Genomic DNA, 27,968 nt, shown 5'->3' with positions numbered 1-27,968 from the left:
TGGTTTGAAAAGCCAGCCCAGGCAGGAAAGTCCATGAGACTCTTGTCTCCAACAAGCCCCTCAAGCAAAGCTGGATGTAGGGCTGTGGCTCAAGTAGTAGAGCACTAGATTCGAGCAAAAGAAGCTCCGGTACACTACCCAGGCCCCGAGCTCAAGACCAACAACCAAAAAACCAAACCAAACCACACCAAATCCACATCTTTTCTCTGAAGCTCCAGAATTCTTTGGAACAGGCTCTTCAGGCACATCTCCCTCATTGTTGTTCTTGTTTTTCATGTCATATCCTTAATTTCCCTTCTAAATCTCCTCTCAAAAAATAAAAACAGGGGGCTGGGAAGATGGCCTAGTGGCAAGAGTGCTTGCCTCGTATACACGAAGCCCTGGGTTCCATTCCTCAGCACCACATAGATAGAAAATGGCCAGAAGTGGGGCTGTTGCTCAAGAGGCAGAGTGCTGGCCTTGAGCAAAAAAGAAGCCAGGGACAGTGCTCAGGCCCGAGATCCAGGACTGAAAAATAGAGGAAGAAGATGAAAAAGAACAAGCAGAGAAGAAGAAGAAGAAGAAGAAGAAGAAGAAGAAGAAGAAGAAGAAGAAGAAGAAGAAGAAGAAGAAACAATGAATGAATAAATAAAATAAAATTAAAACAGGGCTGGGAAAATGTCCTAGTGGTAGAGTGCTTGCTTTGCATACAGGAAGCCCTGGGTTCGATTCCTCAGTACCACATACACAGAAAAGGCGCTAGCCTTGGGGGAAAAGAAGCTCAGGGACAGTGCCCAGGCCCTGAGTTCAAGCCTCAGGCTGGCTAAAACTAAAGAGAGAGAGAGACACACAGAGAGAGAGAGACAGAGACAGAGAGAGAGACAGAGAGAGAGGGAAGGAAAGAGAGAGAGGGAAGAGCTACTCTTAGAGGCGGCCTGAAGTCATGCATGCCCAGAAGGGCACCACAGGCGAGGTTCGGAATTAGAGTAGGCACGTGCTGAGTGGAATTGGAAGTGGGTGGGGCTTCCCGGCGTGTGGTCGGGGCGGGCCGTGGGCGGGGCCCGACCCTGAGTATTTATTTCCCTCTCCTCCAGGCTTCAGAAGCCAGTCGACTGGGTGAGCACCACCTGGGCAGGAGCCAGAGCCACAGCCTGAGCGAGTCGGGATTCTACCTAACTGCAGCTATGGGACGCAGAAAGTCCAAACGCAAGCCGCCTCCCAAGAAGAAGATGACAGGCACCCTGAAGACCGAGTTCACCTGTCCCTTCTGTAACCACGAGAAGTCTTGCGATGTGAAAATGGACCGTGCCCGCAAAACGGGAGTCATCTCTTGTGCCGTGTGCCTCGAGGACTTTCAGACACCCATCACTCATCTGTCAGACCCCGTGGATGTGTACAGTGATTGGATAGACGCCTGTGAGGCGGCCACTGAGTAGACGCGTGGAGGACGCGGCCCCTTGAAGTCCCCCTACACCGGGGCCCTTGGAGACCTTCCAAGAGTCAGGGTGTGGGTGTTGAGCCCTCCCCGCCCCCCCTCCCCCATCGTGCCTGTGACAACAGCTGTGGCTGAAGTCGGGGTGGTCTTGGCTGTGGTGGTGTGAACGGGATGGGGGATCACAGAACAGTCCCCCATTTGGTCCAGTAGACCGAGAGCTGCTCCCTTGGGCCTTCCATGGGCCTGTGGGCTCCGGCTCCCCTGGGCGATTCCCTGAGGTCCCAGGCTAAAAGGCAGATGCGAGACCATGGAGCTCACCTCCCGTGGACTAGAGTTCCGGCCCCTCTCCTGGCTGAGCCTGTACTTCCCACCTGTCACCTATCCTTGCTGGAGCCGGGAACCAGAGTCCCAGATCCCCGGGACTTGGGCCAGGCGGTCTAGAGTCAACGACTCCGACCCGGGCCACCCCGTTTCCCCAACGCCCACACCCTTCTACCCTTCACATCCATCTGCTTTTATGAGAAGGGCGAAGCTGCTTGGGGGCATAGTCGTCCTTCCATAAAGCTGCCAAGTCCGAGGGCCAAACAAAAAGCCTAAAAACATCTCATGGCATGTCGTTATGCCTCTCATTGGAGCATCATGGTGCTGAGAGGGGGGAGAGTGGCCTCCGTGCCCTGGACCTTAGCTGCCCTTACCGCCAGCTCCCGTCTCTGGATCCTGTGAGCAGCCCCAGCTCTCGGAGCATTGCAAATGGGATCATCTCCAGGAACTTGCCTCCTCTTCCACTCCTAAACAGCTTTGAAAATCCAGGGAGGATCACCAAGGTGCAAGGCCTCTGTGTGTCTGATCACGTCAAATCATTTTCATCCAAGGGACTCCAGTAATGGAAACAAGGGTTGATTTTTCTTATCTTTTTGTCCATTTGTTGGCTGATGTGTCTTAGGGAGGGTAAGGAGAGGCACAGATTGGAGGAATGGGGGACAAAGTTGAACAAAAGGACCACTGGCACTCACTGAACACCATGTTGACAAGGAAACCTACCACTTTTGAGTAGGGATGGGGGAGCCAGGGAAGAGAGGGAAGGAAGGGGTGGCATCGTCAAAAGGAGATGTCTTTGTTACCTGACTTATGAAAGGGTAACCTCTCTGTAAATCACCTTATAATATCAGTAACAATAAATAAAGTAATAAAAATGTTTTATTGTTTTAATCATATAAATTAGTTCTACAAACAGTTTTTGGTCATGTGATTGGGGTTTGAAATCTGGGTCTCATGCTCTTGCTTGGCTCTCTTTGGTGCTCTGGTACTTGAGCTACACCTGTGTTTGGCATTTAGCTGCTTTACTGGATATGATAGTCTTGAAGATTTGTCTGCCTAGGCCAGTTTATAAAGAAGATTCTTAGACTCTCGGCCTCCTGAGAGGCTGGGATTACAGACGTGAGCCTGCCTCCTGGCTTAATGCCCTCAAGATTCTAACTGTGTCTGGTAGGCGACTCTCACGCATCTATTTCAGATGTCCAACAGGCACAGATCAGGAAGACAGCAGTTCAATGCCAGCCAGCTGTGTTAAAACGTTGGGGAAACCCCCATCTCCATGAATATGCCAGACAAGGTGGTTCCCACTTTTGATCCCGTCTAATTGAGGTGCCAGACTTTGAAGTCAGGCCCCACCACGTGAGCCCCATTTTAGAATCGAACCCTGAGCCAATCAGATTTGTACCTGTGTTCTAATCTTGCTTGCACAGCTGATTGTTGTAACCTTGTTCTTTGCCTTTATAAGCCCTGTGTAATCACAGCTCGGGGCTTCCTCCTAACCTCCGCTGTGTTGGTGGGTAGGACGAGGCCCGAGTTGGCAGCTCGTTAAATAAAGCGTTGCCTTGCTTTTGCATTTCGGAGTGTCTGAATCTCGGTGGTGTTCTTGGGGGTGGTCTTGCAACTTGGCACAACATTTGGGGGCTCGTCCGGGATAGCCCCAGAGACCCCGAGATCCCAGACTCCGAAGGTAAGAAAACAGCACTGTTCATTTGTCTTGTCCTGTAATTTGTCTGTTTTGCTTTTGCTTGTAGGGCGTGAGTCAGTTTGGTTTTTGGCCGGAACTGACCAGGAGGACCTCGTAAACGAGACTCAACCCGCCCACCTTGTACTTGGGTCTGCTCCTTCTGCTTATCTGGCAGGAGGTTGTGGGCCAACTTGGGTCCACTCCTCCCGTACCCTGGCAGGAGGTTGTGGGCCAACTTGGGAGATCTCCAACTCGTAACTCGGGTCCACTCCTTCTGCACCCTTGCAGGAGGTTGTGGGCCAACTTGGGTCCACTCCTTCTTACAGGAGGTTGTGGGCCAACTCGGGTCCATTCCTTCTGCACCCTTGTAGGAGGTTGTGGGCCAGTTTGGGAGATCTCCAACTTGTAACTTTTCTTAGGCCTGTGTGTTTTCCTCCTTTTGTATTAATTGTTTTGTTTTTGTAGCCTTTTGGAAGAAATTTGGAAGTAAAATTGTCCTAAATAATTATTGCAAAGTGAGAAAAGGAGAATTATGGCTACCAAAATGTTTAATTGCCATTCCAGCTTCTTTGTAGGTTTTTTTGTAACAGTTTCCAGCAGGCCCACAGAGAAGCACAGGTGATTCCTACAAGTTTGTCAAGATCTAATACTGACCCTTAATAAGTTCCAGGTAAGAGAGCATGCTTAAAAACTACTTCTGTGTGGACCACCTTGTTGCTTATAATTGGAGTAAAGTGGCCCCTTATAAGACTCATTGATCTGAATCTGTGGTTCGAAGCCAGCCCGGGCAAAGAAAGGTCCCTGTGAGAGGCTTGTCTCTAATCAGCCAGCAGAGTGCTGGGAATGGAGTAGTGTGGAGCTCAAAAGTGGTACGGTGCTAGTCTTGAGCTGGAGAGCTGAGGGACAGCACTCAGGCCCTGAGTCCAAGTCGAAAGTCACTCCTCCTGGGACAAAAGTGATGGAGCATCCAGAGGCAGTAAGCCACTGCTTGGATGGCAGAGATGGTGTCAGATCCTAGAGTCACTACTGTTGGCCTTTCAAAAGTTAAAGCCGGGAAGTCCTAGAAGAATAGTTCATAAGCATGCCTTTCCAATGCCCATGTCTGTCTACTGGGCAGGAATTTGCCAGTCATCTGTGATAGTGGTTAGTAAGGGTAAGTTTGTCAAATGAGAGGATAGATTAAAATCTCACCCCCCGCATTTACTCAAAGCCCTGACTGGCAGTGAGAATTTTAAGCTCATACATCTGTTTAGTAAAGAAAGCTTGTAGACCTGACATTGTGTCCTTATTGAGATCTGTTAAAGGCCTGCAAAGGTATATTGTTAAAAATTGCAAGATCTGTCAGCTTACCAATGCCCCCAATCAACAGATTACTAAAGGACCTCGCCTCTGTGGGAATAGGCCAGGCGTGTATTGGGAAGTAGATTTCACAGAAATTACAAATATTTGCTAGTTTTTGTAGACACCTTTTCAGGATGGGTTGAAGTCTATCCAACAAAGCATGAGACTGCGAATGTAGTGGCTAAGAAGATCCTGAAAGAAATCCTACCCAGGAGACTGAACTCCTTAGAACCACGGTGGAAGGGACCCTAGACGGCATCGCCACTTGGGTTCATTGCTTCTACGCCAGGCCAGCTGACCCCTTTGCCCTGGATGACAACTACCGTGATGGAACATGGGAGGTCTCCAAGCACCCAACTCAGCCGCTTTGCCTTCGCCTCAAGACTGAGACTAAGGTTATAGGTTCCTGGCTAGGTAAGGTCTATGCCCCTGAGTCAGCCTGAAGAAGTTACAGAAGATGGATGATCTTCGCCCATCAGCCCCCCTTTAAAATCAAGGGACCAGAGTTGTTTTGGGGAAGATGAGGCAGGATAAACTAGAGGCATGCAAAACAGAGGTACAGAGACTATTCTTTCAAGAAATGGTGACAGGCCCTTTGGTTACTACTGGCCCATGCCTTACCTCTATATCATCCTCTAGACATGCAAGCCATTGAAATGGACAGAATGGAGCCATGATTGGCTCCCAAGGTACCAAAAAGAAAAAGGGGGAAATGAGGTGCCAGACTTTGAAGTCAGGCCCCACCACGTGAGCCCCATTTTAGAATCGAACCCTGAGCCAATCAGATTTGTACCTGTGTTCTAATCTTGCTTGCACAGCTGATTGTTGTAACCTTGTTCTTTGCCTTTATAAGCCCTGTGTAATCACAGCTCGAGGCTTCCTCCTAACCTCCGCTGTGTTGGTGGGTAGGACGAGGCCCGAGTTGGCAGCTCGTTAAATAAAGCGTTGCCTTGCTTTTGCATTTCGGAGTGTCTGAATCTCGGTGGTCTTCTTGGGGGTGGTCTTGCAACTTGGCACAACATAATGAGTGGTGTACATAGGAGGATCAAGGTTCTAGGCTAGTCATGGACAAGAACTGTACGGTCTGCCCTGAGAGGGCTCCATGCAGATGCCCCCTCCCCACCCCCCACCTGGTTAAGTCTCCACCCCGTTACCTGGGTAACCAGCAGACCTGGGGGCAGTTACTTCCCCCTTCCCGGAGGCCTCATCGTTATCCACCTGGCCACACCCTACTTTCCCTGCCCTTGGTAAGGCAGGACCCGGTGGGGGTCACCCCTTCTCTCTGGCCATGCATCACCTTGTCCACAGGCCAGCAGTTCCGTCATTAACTTTCTCTCCTGCCTGAATACCGCGTGGCGTTCTCCTTTAACAGCTACCTCCTTTAATAATCCTAGTAAAAACCAAAATGATAACTGTAATGGGGAGGCCAGATCTGCCCAGTGCCATTAATAGCTGTGGAGGGACTTCAGGTTGACTCCAGTTCAGATTAGAGCAGAAGCCAACTCTATGTCCACTAAGCCCTCCCCCACCCTATTCAGGGAAGCTCCCTTTACTATGTAGATTGACTACCTGAGGCCTGGGAGCTTCAAGGGAACCTGTGTCCTCCTCTGTATTATGATAAGTTATGTAGATTAACCACCTGAGGCCTCGGAGCTTCAAGGGAACAGGCTGTGAGTAGGCCTGCATCATGTGAGCCCCGCCAAATCCATGCATCAATTCTAACTAGAATGATGGGTTAAGTTCAAATGAATATTCTGAGACAGACTGTAACTCTATTGGCCACCTGCGTGTGGCCTAGCATGCTCTGTAAGTGTTGTATCTTCATTGGTCACCTGCGTGTGACAAGTTTGTCTGTGATGTTTGCCTTATAACCAGGCTGGAAGGCCACACGGGGGCGGTCCCAGCTCCCGAGTCTGGGCCGCCCAGGTGTGTACAAGCCCAGCTCCCGAGTCTGGGCTCCACACGTGGTTGGCAGTTCCGGCTCCCGAGTCCGGGCTGGGACCAAGGCCAGTCGGTTCACTTTTTGTTCACTTTTTACTTCCCCAATAAAACTGTCTTTTTGTCACCTTGTAGCTGGAGACTGTGTGGTGGACTCTTGGGGGAACCAGGAATCCCCTCCTTTGGGGGTGGAACCCTGGTTCATTGTAGCGAACCCCCACTCTACTTCATATTGGTGCATTGGCTGGGAAGAGTCCTTATCCACAATATTTTATTGGGGAAGACACCCAGGTGAAGAAAAGGAACCTCCGGAGGAATGAGGTATGTGTAGGGCTGCCTGAGCAGGCCCGTTTTTAGGGCCACCGAAGTGGGCCCATTCGTAGAGTGCACTGGCTGTAAAGGCTGTCTGCATGAGTGCACTAGCCATGAAGGCCGTCTGTGGGGCTGCCGAGTGGGCCCGTCCGTAAGAGTGCACTGGCCGTGGAGGCCGTCTGTGGGGCTGCCGAGTGGGCCCGTCTGTAAGTGCACTGGCTGTAAGGGCCGTCTGCATGAGTGCACTGGCCGTGAAGGCCATCTGTGGGGCTGCCGAGTGGGCCCATCTGAATCTGAAGGTGCACCGTCTGTAGGCCTAAGACAGAGAGAAGCTGGACGCAGCAGAGCTCTCTAAGGCCGGGGTGGTCAAGGGACGCCTTGACTCCCTTCTGGAAGTCCTCATTGGGGAGGACATGTATAAAGTTTGTAAAAAAAATCAGCAATTCTGACCTGGTTGTGCACATGGTCTTGTCTGTGTCTGTTCACACTTCTACTGCTTGCTAGTGCTGTGATTGACTTTTCTCTACAGGGAAGCATGGGATGAACCAAATCCACCGAGGAACTGCTCCTCGACCTGTCTGTTCTTGCTTTTGCTTTTGCTTATTGTTGTTATCAGATGTGTTTTACAGGAAAATATGGGACCTCCTGAAGAGGGTCAGGTTCACCCTTATGAGGTTCCTGTCCTCTTCGCTTGTAATGATCTATTAAATTGGAAACAACAGAACCCTCCCTTCTCAAAGAAGCCTCAGGCACTAACCTCTTTGTTAGAAACTGTCTTTATGACTCATCGACCCACCTGGGCCGATATCCAGCAAGTCCTGGACGTCCTCTTCACCACTGAGGAGAAAGACAGGATTCTCCGGGAAGCCAAGAAGCTGGTCCCAGAAAACAACGGCAGGCCATCAGAAGACCCCCTTGAGATAGAGGAAGCCCTGCCCTCCTGGAATCCGGACTGGAACCTGAATTCGTCGGCAGGTAGGGAGCGGCTAAAGGTTTATCGCCAGACTATTCTGGGTGGTCTCCGGGCTGCTGGAAAGTGCCCTATGAATTTGTCTAAGGTTGGGGAAGTAAGACAGGGAATGGATGAGTCCCCAGCAGCCTATTTAGAAAGGCTTCTTGATGCTTACTGTACTCCTATAGATCTCCACTCCCAAGACTAAGAGACAAGTAAGGGAATTCTTGGGAACTGTGGGGTACTGTAGACTCTGGATTTTGGGGTTTGCTGAAGTAGCACGGCCCTTATATGAGATTACCAAAGGGCCAGGAGAAAATATTAGATGGACAGAAGAAGAGGAACAGGCATTCCAGACCCTTAAAAAGCAGCTAGTCTCAGCTCCAGCCCTGGCCATCCCGGATATCCACAAACCTTTCCACCTATTCGTGGATGAAAAGGCTGGAGTGGGAAAAGGTGTGCTAACTCAGAAGTTAGGACCCTGGTATCGGCCAGTGGCCTACTTATCAAAAAAATTGGACCCTGTTGCATCAGGATGGCCTACTTGCCTTAGGATGATTGTAGCAACAGCTCAGCTAAAGACTCTAAAAAGCTAACATTGGGGCAGGACCTAGTGGTAACTACTCCGCATGCGGTTGAGAACTTGTTGCGAAGCCCCCCGGACCAGTGGATATCCAACGCCAGGCTAACACAGTACCAGGCCCTGTTGCTCAATCAGCCTAAAGTGACTTTCCGAGCTTCCACAGCCCTCAACCCTGCTACCCTGCTGCCAGACACTGATCAGACAGTGCTGCACGACTGTGCGGAGGTTGTGGCCCATGTCCACAGCATTCGACCAGACCTCACAGATGTCCCGCTACCAGACGCGGAAAAGACCATGTTCACCGATGGGAGCAGCTACGTGATGGACGGAGTAAGGCTAGCGGGAGCAGCGGTCGTGGAAGGGGACCAGGTCATCTGGGCCGAGCCGTTACCAGTGAGCACCTCAGCACAAAAAGCTGAGCTCATTGCCCTAACCCAAGCTCTGATGCTGGGAAAGGACAAGAAGGTCAACATCTATACGGACAGCAGGTATGCATTTGCCACTGTACATGTACACGGGGCCATTTATAAGGAGCGCAGGCTGCTGACAGCAGAAGGCAAAACCATCAAAAACAAAGAACAGATATTAGGCCTACTTCAGGCCATATGGTTGCCAAAGGCAGTTGCTGTAATGCACTGCCAAGGACATCAGAAGGGAAACTCAGAGGAAGCAAAGGGGAACCGGAGAGCGGATGAGGCTGCACGGGAAGTGGCTACAAGAGATAGGGGCCCGATGGAATTAGCCCTTCTCCCAATGCCAGCCCTCCCAGAGGAGCCCCAGTATTCTTCTGAAGATCAGAAGTTTCTCCAGTCTCTTCACAATGTAAGTGAAAAGGGAAACTGGAAACAGACTCACAGTGGAAGAATTATTCTTCCACGAGCATTAGGACAAACTCTCATTAAGCAAATACACGAGGGAACCCATCTAGGAAAGAGCAAGCTAGCGGAATGAATCCGCCGGTTCTACTATATACCTGAAATGGACAAAATGCTAGAGGATATTACCAGCCGGTGTGTGCCATGCCATAGGACAAATGCTGCTGGTGGAGTAGCTGTCAAAGGACAGGCAAGTATAATTCCCAGGTTTGGACTCCCAGTGGCCATAGGCTCGGACAATGGCCCTGCTTTCGTCTCTCAGGTAACCCAGCTTTTGGGTAAGTCATTGGGGATTAATTGGAAATTACATTGTGCCTATCATCCCCAAAGTTCAGGTCAGGTAGAGAGGATGACTAGGACTCTAAAGGAGACTTTAACCAAATTGACCCTTGAGACTGGCAAAAACTGGACGGCCCTCCTACCATTTGCCCTTCTGCGGGTACGCTGTACACCATACTTTAAGGGCATCACACCTTATGAGATAATGTTTGGGAGGCCTCCTCCCTTATGCCCTAAGCTTGGTTCTGAAGCCATAGCTGAATTGTCTAACCAACATTTGTTACAGTCCTTACAGGCCCTGCAGAGAATCCAAAATGAACTTTATTCCCAGATCAAGGCCGCTCGTGAGAAGCTGCCTAAAGATGCCCCAGCCTTACACCCTTTTGTGCCAGGACAGGTGGTGTGGGTAAGGCGACATAAGACTGAGTCCTTGGAGCCTCGCTGGAAAGGCCCCTACACTGTAGTCCTGACCACTCCTACTGCTGTCAAGGTAGATGGCCTAAGGACCTGGATCCACGCTTCCCACGTCAAAGCAGCTAACCTGACCAAGGAGGACAAGTGGAAGGTGGTGCAATCTGGTGATGACCCACTAAAATGGACATTTGTAAAAAATTTGAACTAGTAATGTTCTTGTGACTTTGATAAAGAGTAAGAATGGGCGAGTTTAAGTTTAAACTCGGAGTTTGAACATTACCAAATTTTTGGAGGTTTATTACATTGTCAAAAGAGGAACTGAGGAAAAGACTTTGAAATAAAAAATGCATTTCCAGTCTGTCTATAGGCATTTTGTAACAGTTTTCAACAGACCCACACAGGACAGGTGATTCCTTAGCAAGTTCCAGGTAAGAGCATACTTAAAAACTATTTCTGTGTGGACCACCTTGTTGCTTTAATTGGAGTAAAGTGGCCTCTTATATGACTCACTGATCTGAAATCTGCGGTTCAAAGCCAGCCCGGGCAGAAAAAGGTCCCTGTGAGAGTCTTCGTCTCTACTCAGCCAGCAGAGTGCTGGGAACAGAGCTGTGAGTTGCTTTGAGGCTCAAAGTGGTAGAGTGCTAGTCTTGAGCTGGAGAGCTGAGGGACAGCACTCAAGCCCTGAGTCCAAGTCCAGTGACGGACCAAGAGAAATGCCAAAGGTGCATTTACCTCTGAGTGGAAAAGTCACTCCTGGGACAAATGGAGCATCCAGAGGCAGCAAGCCACTGCTTGGATGGCAGAGACAGTGTCAGATCTCAGAGTCACCTGTGTTTGGCCTTTCAAAAGTTAACTGGAGCTGGGAGGTCCTAAAAGAATGGTTTGTAAGCATGCCTTTCTAAATGCCCATGTCTTTCTACTGGGCAGGAACTTGCCAGTCATCTGTGATAGTGGGTAGTAAATCGAAGATACTGGGGAGACATTCTCCCTGTGGTAACCTTCCCACTCCTCTAAGTTAACTGGAGTTGAGAAAAACATGCGTGGCAGGCTACAGAGTCACTCCCAGGAAATGCTTGGAGTGGGAGGTGTATCCAAGTGTATTAGGATGTCCAGATGAACTAGGGTGTGACCTCAGAGGAGGTATGCCAGTTACCTAGGTAACTGGATGGAGACTTAAAACAGGTGAGAACACCGGTAGCTGTCCTGGGGGTGGACCTCATAGACAACCAGATTCTTTCTGGGTACAAGCTTAAGATCAGCAGTCACATCAGACTGGCTCTTGTATCATGCTTGCTCTCCCCAGAAACCTGTGGATGGAACCATGTTACAGTCCAGGCAAAAAGCTCTCAGAGAAATCAATGATTTGATTTTCATGTACAAGAAAAAAACGGGGGAATGTAATGGGGAGGCCAGTGTAATGGGGAGGCTAGATCTGCCCAGTGCCATTAATAGCTGTGGAGGGACTTCAGGTTGACTCCAGCTCAGATTAGAGCAGAAGCCAACTCCATCTCCACTAAGCCCTCCCCCACCCTATTCAGGGAAGCTCCCTTTACTATGTAGATTGACTACCTGAGGCCTGGGAGCTTCAAGGGAACCTGTGTCCTCCTCTTTATTATGATAAGTTATGTAGATTAACCACCTGAGGCTTGGGAGCTTCAAGGAAACCAGCTATGAATAGGCATATCCGCCTGCATCATGTGTGCCCCGCCAAATCCATCCGTCAATTCTAACTAGAATGATAGGTTAGTTCAAATGAATATTATGAGACAGACTGTAACTCTATTGGCCACCTGCGTGCGGCCTAGCATGCTCTGTAAGTGTTGTATCTTCATTGGTCACCTGCATGTGACAAGTTTGTCTGTGATGTTTGCCTTATAACCAGGCTGGAAGGCCACACGGGGGCGGTCCCAGCTCCCGAGTCTGGGCCGCCCAGGTGTGTACAAGCCCAGCTCCCGAGTCTGGGCTCCACACGTGGTTGGCAGTTTCGGCTCCCGAGTCCGGGCAGCGACCAAGGCCAGTCGGTTCACTTTTTGTTCACTTTTTATTCCCCAATAAAACTGTCTTTTTGTCACCTTGTAGCTGGAGACTGTGTGGTGGACTCTTGGGAGAACCAGGAATCCCTTCCCTTGGGGGGAACCCTGGTTCATTGTAGCGAACCCCCACTCTACTTCAGCCAGATATGCCCAGTGCCATTATGAGCTGTGGAGGGACTTCAGGTTGACTCCAGCTCAGATTAGAGCAGAAGCCAACTCCATCTCCACTAAGCCCTCCCCCACCCTATTCAGGGAAGCTCCCTTTACTATGTAGATTGACTACCTGAGACCTGGGAGCTTCAAGGGAACCTGTGTCCTCCTCTTTATTATGGTAAGTTATGTAGATTAACCACCTGAGGCCTGGGAGCTTCAAGGAAACAGGCTGTGAGTAGGCCTGCATCATGTGAGCCCTGCCAAATCCATGCTTCATTCTAACTAGAATGATAGGTTAAGTTCAAATGAATATTATGAGACAGACTGTAACTCTATTGGTCACCTGCGTGCGGCCTAGCATGCTCTCTAAGTGTTGTATCTTCATTGGTCACCTGCGTGTGACAAGTTTGTCTGTGATGTTTGCCTTATAACCAGGCTGGAAGGCCACACGGGGGCGGTCCCAGCTCCCGAGTCTGGGCCGCCCAGGTGTGTACAAGCCCAGCTCCCGAGTCTGGGCTCCACACGTGGTTGGCAGTTCCAGCTCCCGAGTCCAGGCTGTGACCAAGGCCAGTCGGTTCACTTTTTGTTCACTTTTTACTTCCCCAATAAAACTGTCTTTTTGTCACCTTGTAGCTGGAGACTGTGTGGTGGACTCTTGGGGGAACCAGGAATCCCCTCCTTTGGGGGTGGAACACTGTTTCATTGTAGCGAACCCCCACTCTACTTCAATAACAAAATGGAGAACTTCTGTGAGCAATAACTAAAGCAAAAGGAGCTGGGGGTGTGGCACAAATAGGACCGTACCTGCCTAGCAGGTAAAGGCCTAAATTCAATCCACAGTACCAGTAAGAAAAAACCAGAACCAGAACCAGAACCAACCAACCAACCAACAAAACATCCAGCCGGACCCCCGTGGCTCACACTTGTAATCCTGGCTGCTCAGGGAGCTGAGATCTGAGGTTTGTGGTTTGAAAAGCCAGCCCAGGCAGGAAAGTCCATGAGACTCTTGTCTCCAACAAGCCCCTCAAGAAAAGCTTGAAGTAGGGCTGTGGCTCAAGTGGTAGGGCAGTAGCCTCTAGCAAAAGAAGCTCCGGTACAGTACCCAGGCCCCGAGCTCAAGCCCCACAACCAAAAAACCAAACCAAACCACACCAAATGCACATCTTTTCTCGGAAGCTCCAGAGTTCCTTTGGAACAGGCTCTTCAGGCACACCTCCCTTGTTGTTGTTCTTGTTTTTCATGACATATCCTTAATTTCCCTCCTAAATCTCCTCTCAAAAAATAAAAACAGGGGACTGTGAAGATGGCCTAGTGGCAAGAGTGCTTGCCTCGTATACACGAAGCCCTGGGTTCCATTCCTCAGCACCACATAGATAGAGAATGGCCAGAAGGGGGGCTGTGGCTCAAAAGGCGGAGTGCTGGCCTTGAGCAAAAAAGAAGCCAGGGACAGTGCTTAGGCCCGAGATCCAGGACTGAAAAAGAGAGGAAGAAGAAGAAGAAGAAGAAGAAGAAGAAGAAGAAGAAGAAGAAGAAGAAGAAGAAGAAGAAGAAGAAGAAGAAATGAATGAATAAATAAAATAAAATAAAAACAGGGCTGGGAAAATGTCCTAGTGGTAGAGTGCTTGCTTTGCATACAGGAAGCCCTGGGTTCGATTCCTCAGCACCGCATACACAGAAAAGGCGCTAGCCTTGGGGGAAAAGAAGCTCAGGGACAGTGCCCGGGCCCTGAGTTCAAGCCTCAGTCTGGCTAAAACTAAAGAGAGAGAGAGATAGAGACAGAGAGAGAGAGAGAGACAGAGACAGAGAGAGAGACAGAGAGAGAGAGGGAAGGAAAGAGAGAGAGGGAAGAGCAACTCTTTGAGGCGGCCTGAAGTCATGCATGCCCAGAAGGGCACCACAGGCGAGGTTCGGAATTAGAGTAGGCACGTGCTGAGTGGCCTTGGAAGTGGGTGGGGTTTCCCGGCGTGTGGTCGCGGCGGGCCGTGGGCGGGGCCCGACCCCGAGTATTTATTTCCCTCTCCTCCAGGCTTCAGAAGCCAGTCGACTGGGTGAGCACCACCTGGGCAGGAGCCAGAGCCACAGCCTGAGCGAGTCGGGATTCTACCTAACTGCAGCTATGGGACGCAGAAAGTCCAAACGCAAGCCGCCTCCCAAGAAGAAGATGACGGGCACCCTGGAGACCGAGTTCACCTGTCCCTTCTGTAACCACGAGAAGTCTTGCGATGTGAAAATGGACCGTGCCCGCAAAACGGGAGTCATCTCTTGTGCCGTGTGCCTCGAGGACTTTCAGACACCCATCACTCATCTGTCGGACCCCGTGGATGTGTACAGTGATTGGATAGACGCCTGTGAGGCGGCCACTGAGTAGACGCGTGGAGGACGCAGCCCCTTGAAGTCCCCCTATCCCGGGGCCCTTGGAGACCTTCCAAGAGTCAGGGTGTGGGTATGGAGCCCTCCCCGACCCCCCTGCCCCATCGTGCCTGTGACAACAGCTGTGGCTGAAGTCGGGGTGGTCTTGGCTGTGGTGGCGTGAACGGGATGGGGGATCACAGAACAGTCCCCCATTTGGTCCAGTAGACCGAGAGCTGCTCCCTTGGGCCTTCCATGGGCTTGTGGGCTCTGGCTCCCCTGGGCGATTACCTAAGGTCCCAGGGCAAAGGGCAGGTGCGAGACCAAGGAGCTCACCTCACGTGGACTGGACATCGGCCCCTCTCCTGGCTAAGACCGGACTTCCCACCTGTCACCTACCCTTGCTGGAGCCGGGAACCAGAGGCTCAGATTTCCGGGACCTGGGCTAGGCAGGTCTGGAGTCAGCGACTCCGACCCAGGCCACCCCGTTTCCCCAACGCCCCACCCCTCCACCCTTCACCTCGATCTGTTTTTGTGGAGAAGGTTGAAGCTGCTTGGGGGCATAGTCGTCCTTCCTAAAAGCTACCAAGCATGTGTACCAAACAAAAAGCAAAAATCAAATCTCATGGCGTGTCCTTATGCCTCTTATTGGAGCATTATGATGCTGAGAGTGGGGAGAGTGGCCTCTCTGCGCTGGACCTTATCCGCCCTTACCTCTAGGTCCAGTCTCTGGATCCTGTGAGCCCCCCCCCACCCCGACCCAGCTCTCGGAGCATTGCAAATGGGATCATCTCCAGGAACTTGCCTCCTCTTCCTCTCCTAAACAGCTTTGAAAATCCAGGGAGGATCACCAAGGTGCAAGGCCTCTGTGCGTCTTATCACGTCAAATCATTTTCATCCAAGGGACTCCAGTAATGGAAACAAGGGTTGATATTTCTTGTGTTTTTGTCCGTTTGTTGGCTGATGTGTCTTTGGGAGGGTAAGGAGTGGCACAGAAATTGGAGGAACGGGGGACAAAGGTGAACAAACGCAGCACTGGCACTCACTGAACACCATGTTCACAAGGAAACCTACCACTTTTGAGTAGGGATAGGGGGAGCCAGAGGAGAGAGGGAAGGAAGGGGTGGCCTTGTCCAAAAGGATATGTCTTTGTTACCTGACTTATGAAAGGGTAACCTCTTTGTAAATCACCTTATAATATCAGTAACAATAAATAAAGTAATAAAAATGTTTTATTGTTTTAATCATATAAATTATTTCTACAAACAGTTTTTGGTCATGTGATTGGGGTTTGAAATCTGGGCCTCATGCTCTTGCTTGGCTCTCTCTGGTGCTCTGGTACTTGAGCTACACCTGTGTTTGGCATTTAGCTGCTTTACTGGATATGAGAGTCTTGAAGATTTGTATACCTAGGCCAGTTTATAAAGAAGATTCTTAGACCTCGGCCTCCTGAGAAGCTGGGATTACAGATGTGAGCCTGCCTCCTGGCTTAATACCCTCAACATTCTAACTGTGCCTGGTAGGCGACTCTCACGCGTCTATTTCAGATGTCCAACAGGCAGAGATCAGGAAGACGGCAGTTCAAGGCCAGCCAGCCGTGTTAAAAGATGGGGAAAGCCCCACCTCCATGAATATGCCAGACACGGTGGTTCTCACCTTTGATCCCGTCTAATGAGTGGTGTACATAGGAGGATCAAAGTTCTAGGCTAGTCATGGACAAGAACTGTATGGTCTGCCCCGAGAGGGCTCCATGCAGATGCCCCCCCCCACCCCCCACCTGGTTAAGTCTCCACCCTGTTACCTGTGTAACCAGCAGACCGGGGGCAGTTACTTCCCCCTTCCCTGAGGCCTCATCCTTATCCACCCGGCCACACCCTACTTCTCCTGCTCTTGGTAAGGCTGGGCCAGGTGGGCGGGTCACCCCTTCTCTCTGGCCATGCATCACCTGGTCCACAGGCCAGCAGTTCTGTCATAAACTTTCTCTCCTGCCTGAATACCGCGTGGCGTTCTCCTTTATCAGCTACCTCCTTTAATAAGCCTAGGAAAAACCAAAATGATAAGAAAATGGAGAATTTCTGTGAGCAATAACTAAAGCAAAAGGGGCTGGGGTTGTGGCGCAAGTAGGACAGTACCTGCCTAGCAGGTAAAGTCCGAAATTCAATCCCCAGTACCAGTAAGAAAAAGTCAAAACCAAAACCAACCAACCAACCAACCAACCAATCAACAAAACATCCAGCCGGACCCCTGTGGCTCACACTTGTAATCCTGGCTGCTCAGGGAGCTGAGATCTGAGGTTTGTGGTTTGAAAAGCCAGCCCAGGCAGGAAAGTCCATGAGACTCTTGTCTCCAACAAGCCCCTCAAGCAAAGCTGTATGTACAGCTGAGACTCTAGTGGTAGAGCACTAGATTCGAGCAAAAGAAGCTCCGGTACAATACCCAGGCCCGGAGCTCAAGCCCCACAACCAAAAAACCAAACCAAACCACACCAAATCCACATCTTTTCTCTGAAGCTCCAGAATTCCTTTTGAACAGGCTCTTCAGGCACATCTCCCTCATTGTTGTTCTTGTTTTCATGTCATATCCTTAATTTCCCTTCTAAATCTCCTCTCAAAAAATAAAAACAGGGGACTGGGAAGATGGCCTAGTGGCAAGAGTGCTTGCCTCGTATACACGAAGCCCTGGGTTCCATTCCTCAGCACCACATAGATAGAAAATGGCCAGAAGTGGGGCTGTTGCTCAAGAGGCAGAGTGCTGGCCTTGAGCAAAAAAGAAGCCAGGGACAGTGCTCAGGCCCGAGATCCAGGACTGAAAAATAGAGGAAGAAGATGAAAAAGAACAAGAAGAGAAGAAGAAGAAGAAGAAGAAGAAGAAGAAGAAGAAGAAGAAGAAGAAGAAGAAGAAGAAGAAGAAAAGAAGAAGAAACAATGAATGAATAAATAAAATAAAATTAAAACAGGGCTGGGAAAATGTCCTAGTGGTAGAGTGCTTGCTTTGCATACAGGAAGCCCTGGGATGGATTCCTCAGCACCGCATACACAGAAAAGGCGCTAGCCTTGGGGGAAAAGAAGCTCAGGAACAGTGCCCAGGCACTGAGTTCAAGCCTCAGGCTGGCTAAAACTAAAGAGAGAGAGAGAGAGAGACAGAGAGAGACAGAGACAGAGAGAGAGACAGAGAGAGAGAGGGAAGGAAAGAGAGAGAGGGAAGAGCAACTCTTAGAGGCGGCCTGAAGTCAGGCATGCCCAGAAGGGCACCACAGGCGAGATTCGGGATTAGAGTAGGCACGTGCTGAGTGGCCTTGGAAGTGGGTGGGGTTTCCCGGCGTGTGGTCGCGGCGGGCCGTGGGCGGGGCCCGACCCCGAGTATTTATTTCCCTCTCCTCCAGGCTTCAGAAGCCAGTCGACTGGGTGAGCACCACCTGGGCAGGAGCCAGAGCCACAGCCTGAGCGAGTCGGGATTCTACCTAACTGCAGCTATGGGACGCAGAAAGTCCAAACGCAAGCCGCCTCCCAAGAAGAAGATGACGGGCACCCTGGAGACCGAGTTCACCTGTCCCTTCTGTAACCACGAGAAGTCTTGCGATGTGAAAATGGACCGTGCCCGCAAAACGGGAGTCATCTCTTGTGCCGTGTGCCTCGAGGACTTTCAGACACCCATCACTCATCTGTCGGACCCCGTGGATGTGTACAGTGATTGGATAGACGCCTGTGAGGCGGCCACTGAGTAGACGCGTGGAGGACGCGGCCCCTTGAAGGCCCCCTATCCCGGGGCCCTTGGAGACCTTCCAAGAGTCAAGGTGTGGGTATGGAGCCCTCCCCGCCCCCCCTGCCCCATCGTGCCTGTGACAACAGCTGTGGCTGAAGTCGGGGTGGTCTTGGCTGTGGTGGCGTGAACGGGATGGGGGATCACAGAACAGTCCCCCATTTGGTCCAGTAGACCGAGAGCTGCTCCCTTGGGCCTTCCATGGGCCTGTGGGCTCCGGCTCCCCTGGGCGATTCCCTGAGGTCCCAGGGAAAAAGGCAGATGCGAGACCATGGAGCTCACCTCCCGTGGACTAGAGTTCCGGCCCCTCTCCTGGCTGAGCCCGTACTTCCCACCTGTCACCTACCCTTGCTGGAGCCGGGAACCAGAGCCCCAGATGCCCGGGACTTGGGCCAGGCGGTCTAGAGTCAGCGACTCCGACCCGGGCCACCCCGTTTCCCCAACGCCCACACCCCTCTACCCTTCACATCCATCTGCTTTTATGAGAAGGGCGAAGCTGCTTCGGGGCATAGTCGTCCTTCCATAAAGCTGCCAAGTCCGAGGGCCAAACAAAAAGCCTAAAAACATCTCATGGCATGTCGTTATGCCTCTCATTGGAGCATCATGGTGCTGAGAGGGCGGAGAGTGGCCTCCGTGCCCTGGACCTTAGCCGTCCTTACCGCCAGCTCCCGTCGCTGGATCCTGTGAGCAGCCCCAGCTCTCGGAGCATTGCAAATGGGATCATCTCCAGGAACTTGCCTCCTCTTCCACTCCTAAACAGCTTTGAAAATCCAGGGAGGATCACCAAGGTGCAAGGCCTCTGTGCGTCTGATCACGTCAAATCATTTTCATCCAAGGGACTCCAGTAATGGAAACAAGGGTTGATTGTTCTTATCTTTTTGTCCGTTTGTTGGCTGATGTGTCTTAGGGAGGGTAAGGAGAGGCACAGATTGGAGGAACGGGGGACAAAGTTGAACAAAAGGACCACTGGCACTCACTGAACACCATGTTGACAAGGAAACCGACCACTTTTGAGTAGGGATGGGGTAGCCAGGGGAGAGAGGGAAGGAAGGGGTGGCATTGTCAAAAAGGAGATGTCTTTGTTACCTGACTTATGAAAGGGTAACCTCTCTGTAAATCACCTTATAATATCAGTAACAATAAATAAAGTAATAAAAATGTTTTATTGTTTTAATCATATAAATTAGTTCTACAAACAGTTTTTGGTCATGTGATTGGGGTTTGAAATCTGGGTCTCATGCTTTTGCTTGGCTCTCCCTGGTGCTCTTGTACTTGAGCTACACCTCTGTTTGGCATTTAGCTGCTTTACTGGATATGAGAACCTTGAAGATTTGTATGCCTAGGCCAGTTTATAAAGAAGATTCTTAGACTCTCGGCCTCCTGAGAAGCTGGGATTACAAACGTGAGCCTGGCTCCTGGCTTAATGCCCTCAAAATTCTAACTGTACCTGGTAGGCAACTCCCACGCGTCTATTTCAGATGTCCAACAGGCAGAGATCAGGAAGACGGCAGTTCAAGGCCAGCCAGCCGTGTTAAAAGGTTGGGGAAACCCCCATCTCCATGAATATGCCAGACACGGTGGTTCCCACCCACCTTTGATCCCGTCTAATGAGTGGTGTACATAGGAGGATCAAGGTTCTAGGCTAGTCATGGACAAGATCTGTAAGGTCTGCCCTGAAAGGGCTCCATGCAGATGCCCCCTCCCCACCCCCTACCTGGTTAAGTCTCCACCCTGTTACCCGGGTAACCAGCAGACCTGGGGGCAGTTACTTCCCCCTTCCCGGAGGCCTCATCCTTATCCACCCGGCCACACCCTACTTCCCCTGCTCGTGGTAAGGCAGGACCCGCTGGGGGTCACCCCTTCTCTCTGGCCATGCATCACCTCTTCCACAGGCCAGCAGTTCCGTCATAAACTTTCTCTCCTGCCTGAATACTGTGTGGCGTTCTCCTTTATCAGCTATCTCCTTAAATAAGCCTAGCAAAAAACAAAATGATAACAAAATGGAGAACTTCTGTGAGCAATAACTAAAGCAAAAGGGGCTGGGGGTGTGGTGAAAGGGTCGACAAGCGCATCCACGGAATGGAGGACACGAAGAGGCGTTCTCATGCAAAAGCAAATGGTTTATTCGAGCAAGCTCGGGCTCACAGCATGACCGTAAACCAGTCAACAACTGAGAGCCCCGAGCTTTTCTGAGGGTGACCTTATATAGGACTCTACTATCCGTTAGGGTAAAGCCCAAGCATTTGTAACCAATAGATTTAAAGTAACACATCGTGGTCTGCACGCAGGCAGCCAATCATTTTACACTGAGTCACATACATTTACCAATCATTTTAAGGAATCCTAATTTGGGCTGGTAAGGGATACGTGCCAAGTTGTATGTGTGCGAGGATTCTTGGAATGTGCAAGTGACCTTTTGGACGGGCTGGCGCCTTTTGTTTGTTCCCCTCAAGGTGGGGTTGGGTGACTGCTTGCAGGCTGCATAGTTCAGATAACTGCAAAGTCCAGATGACAATAGATGGCAGGATGGGGAGTTTGTCCTCGTGTCCCAGAGGGAGAGGGGCTTGGGTAACTTCCTACACAAGGGGGCTCGTATAGCCTCTTTCAGTGGCGCAAGTAGGACAGTACCTGCCTAGCAGGTAAAGGCCTAAATTCAATCCTCCGTTCCAGTAACAAAAAACCCGAACCAGAACCAACCAACCAACCAACCAACCAACGAACAAAACACCCAGCCGGGCCCTGGTGGCTCACACTTGTAATCCTGGCTGCTCAGGGAGCTGAGATCTGAGGTTTGTGGTTTGAAAAGCCAGCCCAGGCAGGAAAGTCCATGAGACTCTTGTCTCCAACAAGCCCCTCAAGCAAAGCTGGATGTAGGGCTGTGGCTCAAGTAGTAGAGCACTAGATTCGAGCAAAAGAAGCTCCGGTACACTACCCAGGCCCCGAGCTCAAGACCAACAACCAAAAAGCCAAACCAAACCACACCAAATCCACATCTTTTCTCTGAAGCTCCAGAATTCTTTGGAACAGGCTCTTCAGGCACATCTCCCTCATTGTTGTTCTTGTTTTACATGTCATATCCTTAATTTCCCTTCTAAATCTCCTCTCAAAAAATAAAAACAGGGGACTGGGAAGATGGCCTAGTGGCAAGAGTGCTTGCCTCGTATACACGAAGCCCTGGGTTCCATTCCTCAGCAACACATAGATAGAAAATGGCCAGAAGTGGGGCTGTTGCTCAAGAGGCAGAGTGCTGGCCTTGAGCAAAAAAGAAGCCAAGGACAGTGCTCAGGCCCGAGATCCAGGACTGAAAAATAGAGGAAGAAGATGAAAAAGAACAAGAAGAGAAGAAGAAGAAGAAGAAGAAGAAGAAGAAGAAGAAGAAGAAGAAGAAGAAGAAGAAAAGAAGAAAAGAAGAAGAAACAATGAATGAATAAATAAAATAAAATTAAAACAGGGCTGGGAAAATGTCCTAGTGGTAGAGTGCTTGCTTTGCATACAGGAAGCCCTGGGATGGATTCCTCAGCACCGCATACACAGAAAAGGCGCTAGCCTTGGGGGAAAAGAAGCTCAGGGACAGTGCCCAGGCCCTGAGTTCAAGCCTCAGGCTGGCTAAAACTAAAGAGAGAGAGAGAGAGAGAGAGAGACAGAGAGAGAGACAGAGACAGAGAGAGAGACAGAGAGAGAGAGGGAAGGAAAGAGAGAGAGGGAAGAGCAACTCTTAGAGGCGGCCTGAAGTCAGGCATGCCCAGAAGGGCACCACAGGCGAGGTTCGGAATTAGAGTAGGCACGTGCTGAGTGGCCTTGGAAGTGGGTGGGGTTTCCCGGCGTGTGGTCGCGGCGGGCCGTGGGCGGGGCCCGACCCCGAGTATTTATTTCCCTCTCCTCCAGGCTTCAGAAGCCAGTCGACTGGGTGAGCACCACCTGGGCAGGAGCCAGAGCCACAGCCTGAGCGAGTCGGGATTCTACCTAACTGCAGCTATGGGACGCAGAAAGTCCAAACGCAAGCCGCCTCCCAAGAAGAAGATGACGGGCACCCTGGAGACCGAGTTCACCTGTCCCTTCTGTAACCACGAGAAGTCTTGCGATGTGAAAATGGACCGTGCCCGCAAAACGGGAGTCATCTCTTGTGCCGTGTGCCTCGAGGACTTTCAGACACCCATCACTCATCTGTCGGACCCCGTGGATGTGTACAGTGATTGGATAGACGCCTGTGAGGCGGCCACTGAGTAGACGCGTGGAGGACGCGGCCCCTTGAAGGCCCCCTATACCGGGGCCCTTGGAGACCTTCCAAGAGTCAAGGTGTGGGTATGGAGCCCTCCCCGCCCCCCCTGCCCCATCGTGCCTGTGACAACAGCTGTGGCTGAAGTCGGGGTGGTCTTGGCTGTGGTGGCGTGAACGTGATGGGGGATCACAGAGCAGTCCCCCATTTGGTCCAGTAGACCAAGAGCTGCTCCCTTGGGCCTTCCATGGGCCTGTGGGCTCCGGCTCCCCTGGGCGATTTCCTGAGGTCCCAGGGCAAAGGGCAGATGCGAGACCATGGAGCTCACCTCACGTGGACTGGACTTCCGGCCCCTCTCCTGGCTGAGCCCGGACTTCAAACCCGTCACCTACCCTTGCTGGAGCCGGGAACCAGAGCCTCAGAACCCCGGGACCTGGGCCAGGCGGGTCTGGAGTCAGCGACTCCGACCCAGGCCACCCCGTTTCCCCAACGCCCCACCCCTCCACCTTTCACCTCCATCTGCTTTTGTGGAGAAGTTTAAGCTGCTTGGGGGCATAGTCGTCCTTCCTAAAATCTACCAAGCATGTGGGCCAAACAAAAAGCAAAAAACAAATCTCATGGCGTGTCCTTATGCCTCTTATTGGAGCATCATGGTGCTGAGAGGGCGGAGAGTGGCCTCTCTGCGCTGGACCTTAACTGCCCTTACCTCCAGCTCCAGTCTCTGGATCCTGTGAGCAGCCCCAGCTCTCGGAGCATTGCAAATGGGATCATCTCCAGGAACTTGCCTCCTCTTCCTCTCCTAAACAGCTTTGAAAATCCAGGGAGGATCACCAAGGTGCAAGGCCTCTGTGCGTCTTATCACGTCAAATCATTTTCAACCAAGGGACTCCAGTAATGGAAACAAGGCTTGATTTTTCTTGTGTTTTTGTCCGTTTGTTGGCTGATGTGTCTTTGGGAGGGTAAGGAGAGTCACAGAAATTGGAGGAAGAGAGGGCAAAGGTGAACAAACGCAGCACTGGCACTCACTGAACACCATGTTGACAAGGAAAGCTAACACTTTTGAGTAGGGATAGGGGGAGACCTGGGAGAGAGGGAAGGAAGGGGTGGCCTCGTCCAAAAGGAGATGTCTTTGTTACCTGACTTATGAAAAGGTAACCTCTCTGTATATCTCCTTATAATATCAGTAACAATAAATAACATAATAAAAATGTTTTATTGTTTTATTCATGTTAATTTGTTCTACAAACAGTTTTTGGTCATGTGATTGGGGTTTGAAATCTGGGTCTCATGCTCTTGCTTGGCTCTCTCTGGTGCTCTGGTACTTGAGCTACACCTCTGTTTGGCATTTAGCTGCTTTACTGGAGATGAGAGTCTTGAAGATTTGTCTGCCTAGGCCAGTTTATAAAGAAGATTCTTAGACCTCGGCCTCCTGAGAAGCTGGGATTACAGATGTGAGCCAACCTCCTGGCTTAATGCCCTCAAGATTCTAACTGGGTCTGGTAGGCGACTCTCACGCATCTATTTCAGATGTCCAACAGGCAGAGATCAGGAAGACGGCAGTTCAAGGCCAGCCAGCCGTGTTAAAAGGTTGGGGAAACCCCCATCTCCATGAATATGCCAGACACGGTGGTTCCCACCCACCTTTGATCCCGTCTAATGAGTGGTGTACATAGGAGGATCAAGGTTCTAGGCTAGTCATGGACAAGAACTGTAAGGTCTGCCCTGAGAGGGCTCCATGCAGATGCCCCCTCCCCACCCCCCACCTGGTTAAGTCTCCACCCCGTTACCTGGGTAACCAGCAGACCTGGGGGCAGTTACTTCCCCCTTCCCGGAGGCCTCATCCTTATCCACACGGCCACACCCTACTTCCCCTGCTCATGGTAAGGCAGGACCTGCTGGGGGTCACCCCTTCTCTCTGGCCATGCATCACCTCTTCCACAGGCCAGCAGTTCCGTCATAAACTTTCTCTCCTGCCTGAATACTGTGTGGCGTTCTCCTTTATCAGCTATCTCCTTAAATAAGCCTAGCAAAAAACAAAATGATAACAAAATGGAGAACTTCTGTGAGCAATAACTAAAGCAGAAGGGGCTGGGGGTGTGGCGCAAGTAGGACAGTACCTGCCTAGCAGGTAAAGGCCTAAATTCAATCCCCCGTTCCAGTAACAAAAAACCAGAACCAGAACCAACCAACCAACCAACCAATGAGCAAAACACCCAGCCGGGCCCTGGTGGCTCACACTTGTAATCCTGGCTGCTCAGGGAGCTGAGATCTGAGGTTTGTGGTTTGAAAAGCCAGCCCAGGCAGGAAAGTCCATGAGACTCTTGTCTCCAACAAGCCCCTCAAGCAAAGCTGGAATTAGGGCTGTGGCTCAAGTAGTAGAGTACTAGATTCGAGCAAAAGAAGCTCCGGTACAGTACCCAGGCCCCGAGCTCAAGACCAACAACCAAAAAACCAAACCAAACCACACCAAATCCATATCTTTTCTCGGAAGCTCCAGAATTCCTTTGGAACAGGCTCTTCAGGCACATCTCCCTCATTGTTGTTCTTGTTTTTCATGTCATATCCTTAATTTCCCTTCTAAATCTCCTCTCAAAAAATAAAAACAGGGGGCTGGGAAGATGGCCTAGTGGCAAGAGTGCTAGCCTCGTATACAGGAAGCCCTGGGTTCCATTCCTCAGCACCACATAGATAGAAAATGGCCAGAAGTGGGGCTGTGGCTCAAGAGGCAGAGTGCTGGCCTTGAGCAAAAAAGAAGCCAGGGACAGCGCTCAGGCCCGAGATCCAGGACTGAAAAACAGAGGAAGAAGATGAAAAAGAACACGAAGAGGAAGAAGAAGAAGAAGACAAAGAAGAAGAAGAAGAAGAAGAAGAAGAAGAAGAAGAAGAAGAAGAAGAAGAAGAAACAATGAATGAAAAAATAAAATAAAATAAAAACAGGGCTGGGAAAATGTCCTAGTGGTAGAGTGCTTGCTTTGCATACAGGAAGCCCTGGGATGGATTCCTCAGCACCGCATACACAGAAAAGGCGCTAGCCTTGGGGGAAAAGAAGCTCAGGGACAGTGCCCAGGCCCTGAGTTCAAGCCTCAGGCTGGCTAAAACTAAAGAGAGAGAGAGAGATAGAGACAGAGAGAGAGAGAGACAGAGACAGAGAGAGAGACAGAGAGAGAGAGGGAAGGAAAGAGAGAGAGGGAAGAGCAACTCTTAGAGGCGGCCTGAAGTCATGCATGCCCAGAAGGGCACCACAGGCGAGGTTCGGAATTAGAGTAGGCACGTGCTGAGTGGCCTTGGAAGTGGGTGGGGTTTCCCGGTGTGTGGTCGGGGCGGGCCGTGGGCGGGGCCCGACCCTGAGTATTTATTTCCCTCTCCTCCAGGCTTCAGAAGCCAGTCGACTGGGTGAGCACCACCTGGGCAGGAGCCAGAGCCACAGCCTGAGCGAGTCGGGATTCTACCTAACTGCAGCTATGGGACGCAGAAAGTCCAAACGCAAGCCGCCTCCCAAGAAGAAGATGACGGGCACCCTGGAGACCGAGTTCACCTGTCCCTTCTGTAACCACGAGAAGTCTTGCGATGTGAAAATGGACCGTGCCCGCAAAACGGGAGTCATCTCTTGTGCCGTGTGCCTCGAGGACTTTCAGACACCCATCACTCATCTGTCGGACCCCGTGGATGTGTACAGTGATTGGATAGACGCCTGTGAGGCGGCCACTGAGTAGACGCGTGGAGGACGCGGCCCCTTGAAGGCCCCCTATCCTGGGGCCCTTGGAGACCTTCCAAGAGTCAAGGTGTGGGTATGGAGCCCTCCCCGCCCCCCCTGCCCCATCGTGCCTGTGACAACAGCTGTGGCTGAAGTCGGGGTGGTCTTGGCTGTGGTGGCGTGAACGGGATGGGGGATCACAGAACAGTCCCCCATTTGGTCCAGTAGACCGAGAGCTGCTCCCTTGGGCCTTCCATGGGCCTGTGGGCTCCGGCTCCCCTGGGCGATTCCCTGAGGTCCCAGGGAAAAAGGCAGATGCGAGACCATGGAGCTCACCTCCCGTGGACTAGAGTTCCGGCCCCTCTCCTGGCTGAGCCCGTACTTCCCACCTGTCACCTACCCTTGCTGGAGCCGGGAACCAGAGCCCCAGATGCCCGGGACTTGGGCCAGGCGGTCTAGAGTCAGCGACTCCGACCCGGGCCACCCCGTTTCCCCAACGCCCACACCCCTCTACCCTTCACATCCATCTGCTTTTATGAGAAGGGCGAAGCTGCTTGGGGGCATAGTCGTCCTTCCATAAAGCTGCCAAGTCCGAGGGCCAAACAAAAAGCCTAAAAACATCTCATGGCATGTCGTTATGCCTCTCATTGGAGCATCATGGTGCTGAGAGGGCGGAGAGTGGCCTCCGTGCCCTGGACCTTAGCCGCCCTTACCGCCAGCTCCCGTCTCTGGATCCTGTGAGCAGCCCCAGCTCTCGGAGCATTGCAAATGGGATCATCTCCAGGAACTTGCCTCCTCTTCCACTCCTAAACAGCTTTGAAAATCCAGGGAGGATCACCAAGGTGCAAGGCCTCTGTGCGTCTGATCACGTCAAATCATTTTCATCCAAGGGACTCCAGTAATGGAAACAAGGGTTGATTGTTCTTATCTTTTTGTCCATTTGTTGGCTGATGTGTCTTAGGGAGGGTAAGGAGAGGCACAGATTGGAGGAACGGGGGACAAAGTTGAACAAAAGGACCACTGGCACTCACTGAACACCATGTTGACAAGGAAACCGACCACTTTTGAGTAGGGATGGGGTAGCCAGGGGAGAGAGGGAAGGAAGGGGTGGCATCGTCCAAAAGGAGATGTCTTTGTTACCTGACTTATGAAAGGTAACCTCTCTGTAAATCACCTTATAATATCAGTAACAATAAATAAAGTAATAAAAATGTTTTATTGTTTTAATCATATAAATTAGTTCTACAAACAGTTTTTGGTCATGTGATTGGGGTTTGAAATCTGGGTCTCATGCTTTTGCTTGGCTCTCTCTGGTGCTCTTGTACTTGAGCTACACCTCTGTTTGGCATTTAGCTGCTTTACTGGAGATGAGAGTCTTGAAGATTTGTATGCCTAGGCCAGTTTATAAAGAAGATTCTTAGACTCTCGGCCTCCTGAGAAGCTGGGATTACAACGTGAGCCTGGCTCCTGGCTTAATGCCCTCAAAATTCTAACTGTGCCTGGTAGGGAACTCTCACGCGTCTATTTCAGATGTCCAACAGGCAGAGATCAGGAAGACGGCAGTTCAAGGCCAGCCAGCCCTGTTAAAAGGTTGGGGAAACCCCCATCTCCATGAATATGCCAGACACGGTGGTTCCCACCCACCTTTGATCCCGTC

The 27,968-nt window shown here is 51.1% G+C and overlaps 5 protein-coding genes across 5 annotated transcripts; all 5 read left to right on the top strand.

Moving 5' to 3' along the window:
• The first annotated feature begins 1,134 nt into the window (after window positions 1-1,134).
• LOC125345741 (transcription elongation factor 1 homolog) lies at window positions 1,135-1,418 on the top strand. The gene has a single exon (XM_048337784.1). The coding sequence runs from the start codon at window positions 1,164-1,166 to the stop codon at window positions 1,413-1,415; it is 252 nt and encodes an 83-aa protein (XP_048193741.1). The 5' UTR covers window positions 1,135-1,163; the 3' UTR covers window positions 1,416-1,418.
• A 12,962-nt stretch (window positions 1,419-14,380) lies between these two features.
• On the top strand, window positions 14,381-14,661 carry LOC125345742 (transcription elongation factor 1 homolog). The gene has a single exon (XM_048337785.1). It carries the CDS (start codon window positions 14,410-14,412, stop codon window positions 14,659-14,661), a length of 252 nt encoding a protein of 83 aa, XP_048193742.1. The 5' UTR covers window positions 14,381-14,409.
• A 3,424-nt stretch (window positions 14,662-18,085) lies between these two features.
• On the top strand, window positions 18,086-18,366 carry LOC125345740 (transcription elongation factor 1 homolog). Its single transcript, XM_048337783.1, has one exon. The coding sequence runs from the start codon at window positions 18,115-18,117 to the stop codon at window positions 18,364-18,366; it is 252 nt and encodes an 83-aa protein (XP_048193740.1). The 5' UTR covers window positions 18,086-18,114.
• A 3,986-nt stretch (window positions 18,367-22,352) lies between these two features.
• Window positions 22,353-22,628, top strand: LOC125345739 (transcription elongation factor 1 homolog). Its single transcript, XM_048337782.1, has one exon. It carries the CDS (start codon window positions 22,377-22,379, stop codon window positions 22,626-22,628), a length of 252 nt encoding a protein of 83 aa, XP_048193739.1. The 5' UTR covers window positions 22,353-22,376.
• Window positions 22,629-26,049: 3,421 nt separating this feature from the next.
• LOC125345738 (transcription elongation factor 1 homolog) lies at window positions 26,050-26,330 on the top strand. Its single transcript, XM_048337781.1, has one exon. The coding sequence runs from the start codon at window positions 26,079-26,081 to the stop codon at window positions 26,328-26,330; it is 252 nt and encodes an 83-aa protein (XP_048193738.1). The 5' UTR covers window positions 26,050-26,078.
• Window positions 26,331-27,968: the final 1,638 nt, after the last annotated feature.

This window comes from Perognathus longimembris, chromosome 2, assembly GCF_023159225.1.
Source record: "Perognathus longimembris pacificus isolate PPM17 chromosome 2, ASM2315922v1, whole genome shotgun sequence".
Lineage (NCBI taxonomy): Eukaryota > Metazoa > Chordata > Mammalia > Rodentia > Heteromyidae > Perognathus > Perognathus longimembris.
This window is presented reverse-complemented; position numbering and strand designations above follow the sequence as displayed.

Coding starts and splice junctions, on each gene's coding strand:
- LOC125345741 (XM_048337784.1), top strand. CDS start 1,164: ATGGGACGCAGAAAGTCCAAACGCAAGCCGCCTCCCAAGAAGAAGATG.
- LOC125345742 (XM_048337785.1), top strand. CDS start 14,410: ATGGGACGCAGAAAGTCCAAACGCAAGCCGCCTCCCAAGAAGAAGATG.
- LOC125345740 (XM_048337783.1), top strand. CDS start 18,115: ATGGGACGCAGAAAGTCCAAACGCAAGCCGCCTCCCAAGAAGAAGATG.
- LOC125345739 (XM_048337782.1), top strand. CDS start 22,377: ATGGGACGCAGAAAGTCCAAACGCAAGCCGCCTCCCAAGAAGAAGATG.
- LOC125345738 (XM_048337781.1), top strand. CDS start 26,079: ATGGGACGCAGAAAGTCCAAACGCAAGCCGCCTCCCAAGAAGAAGATG.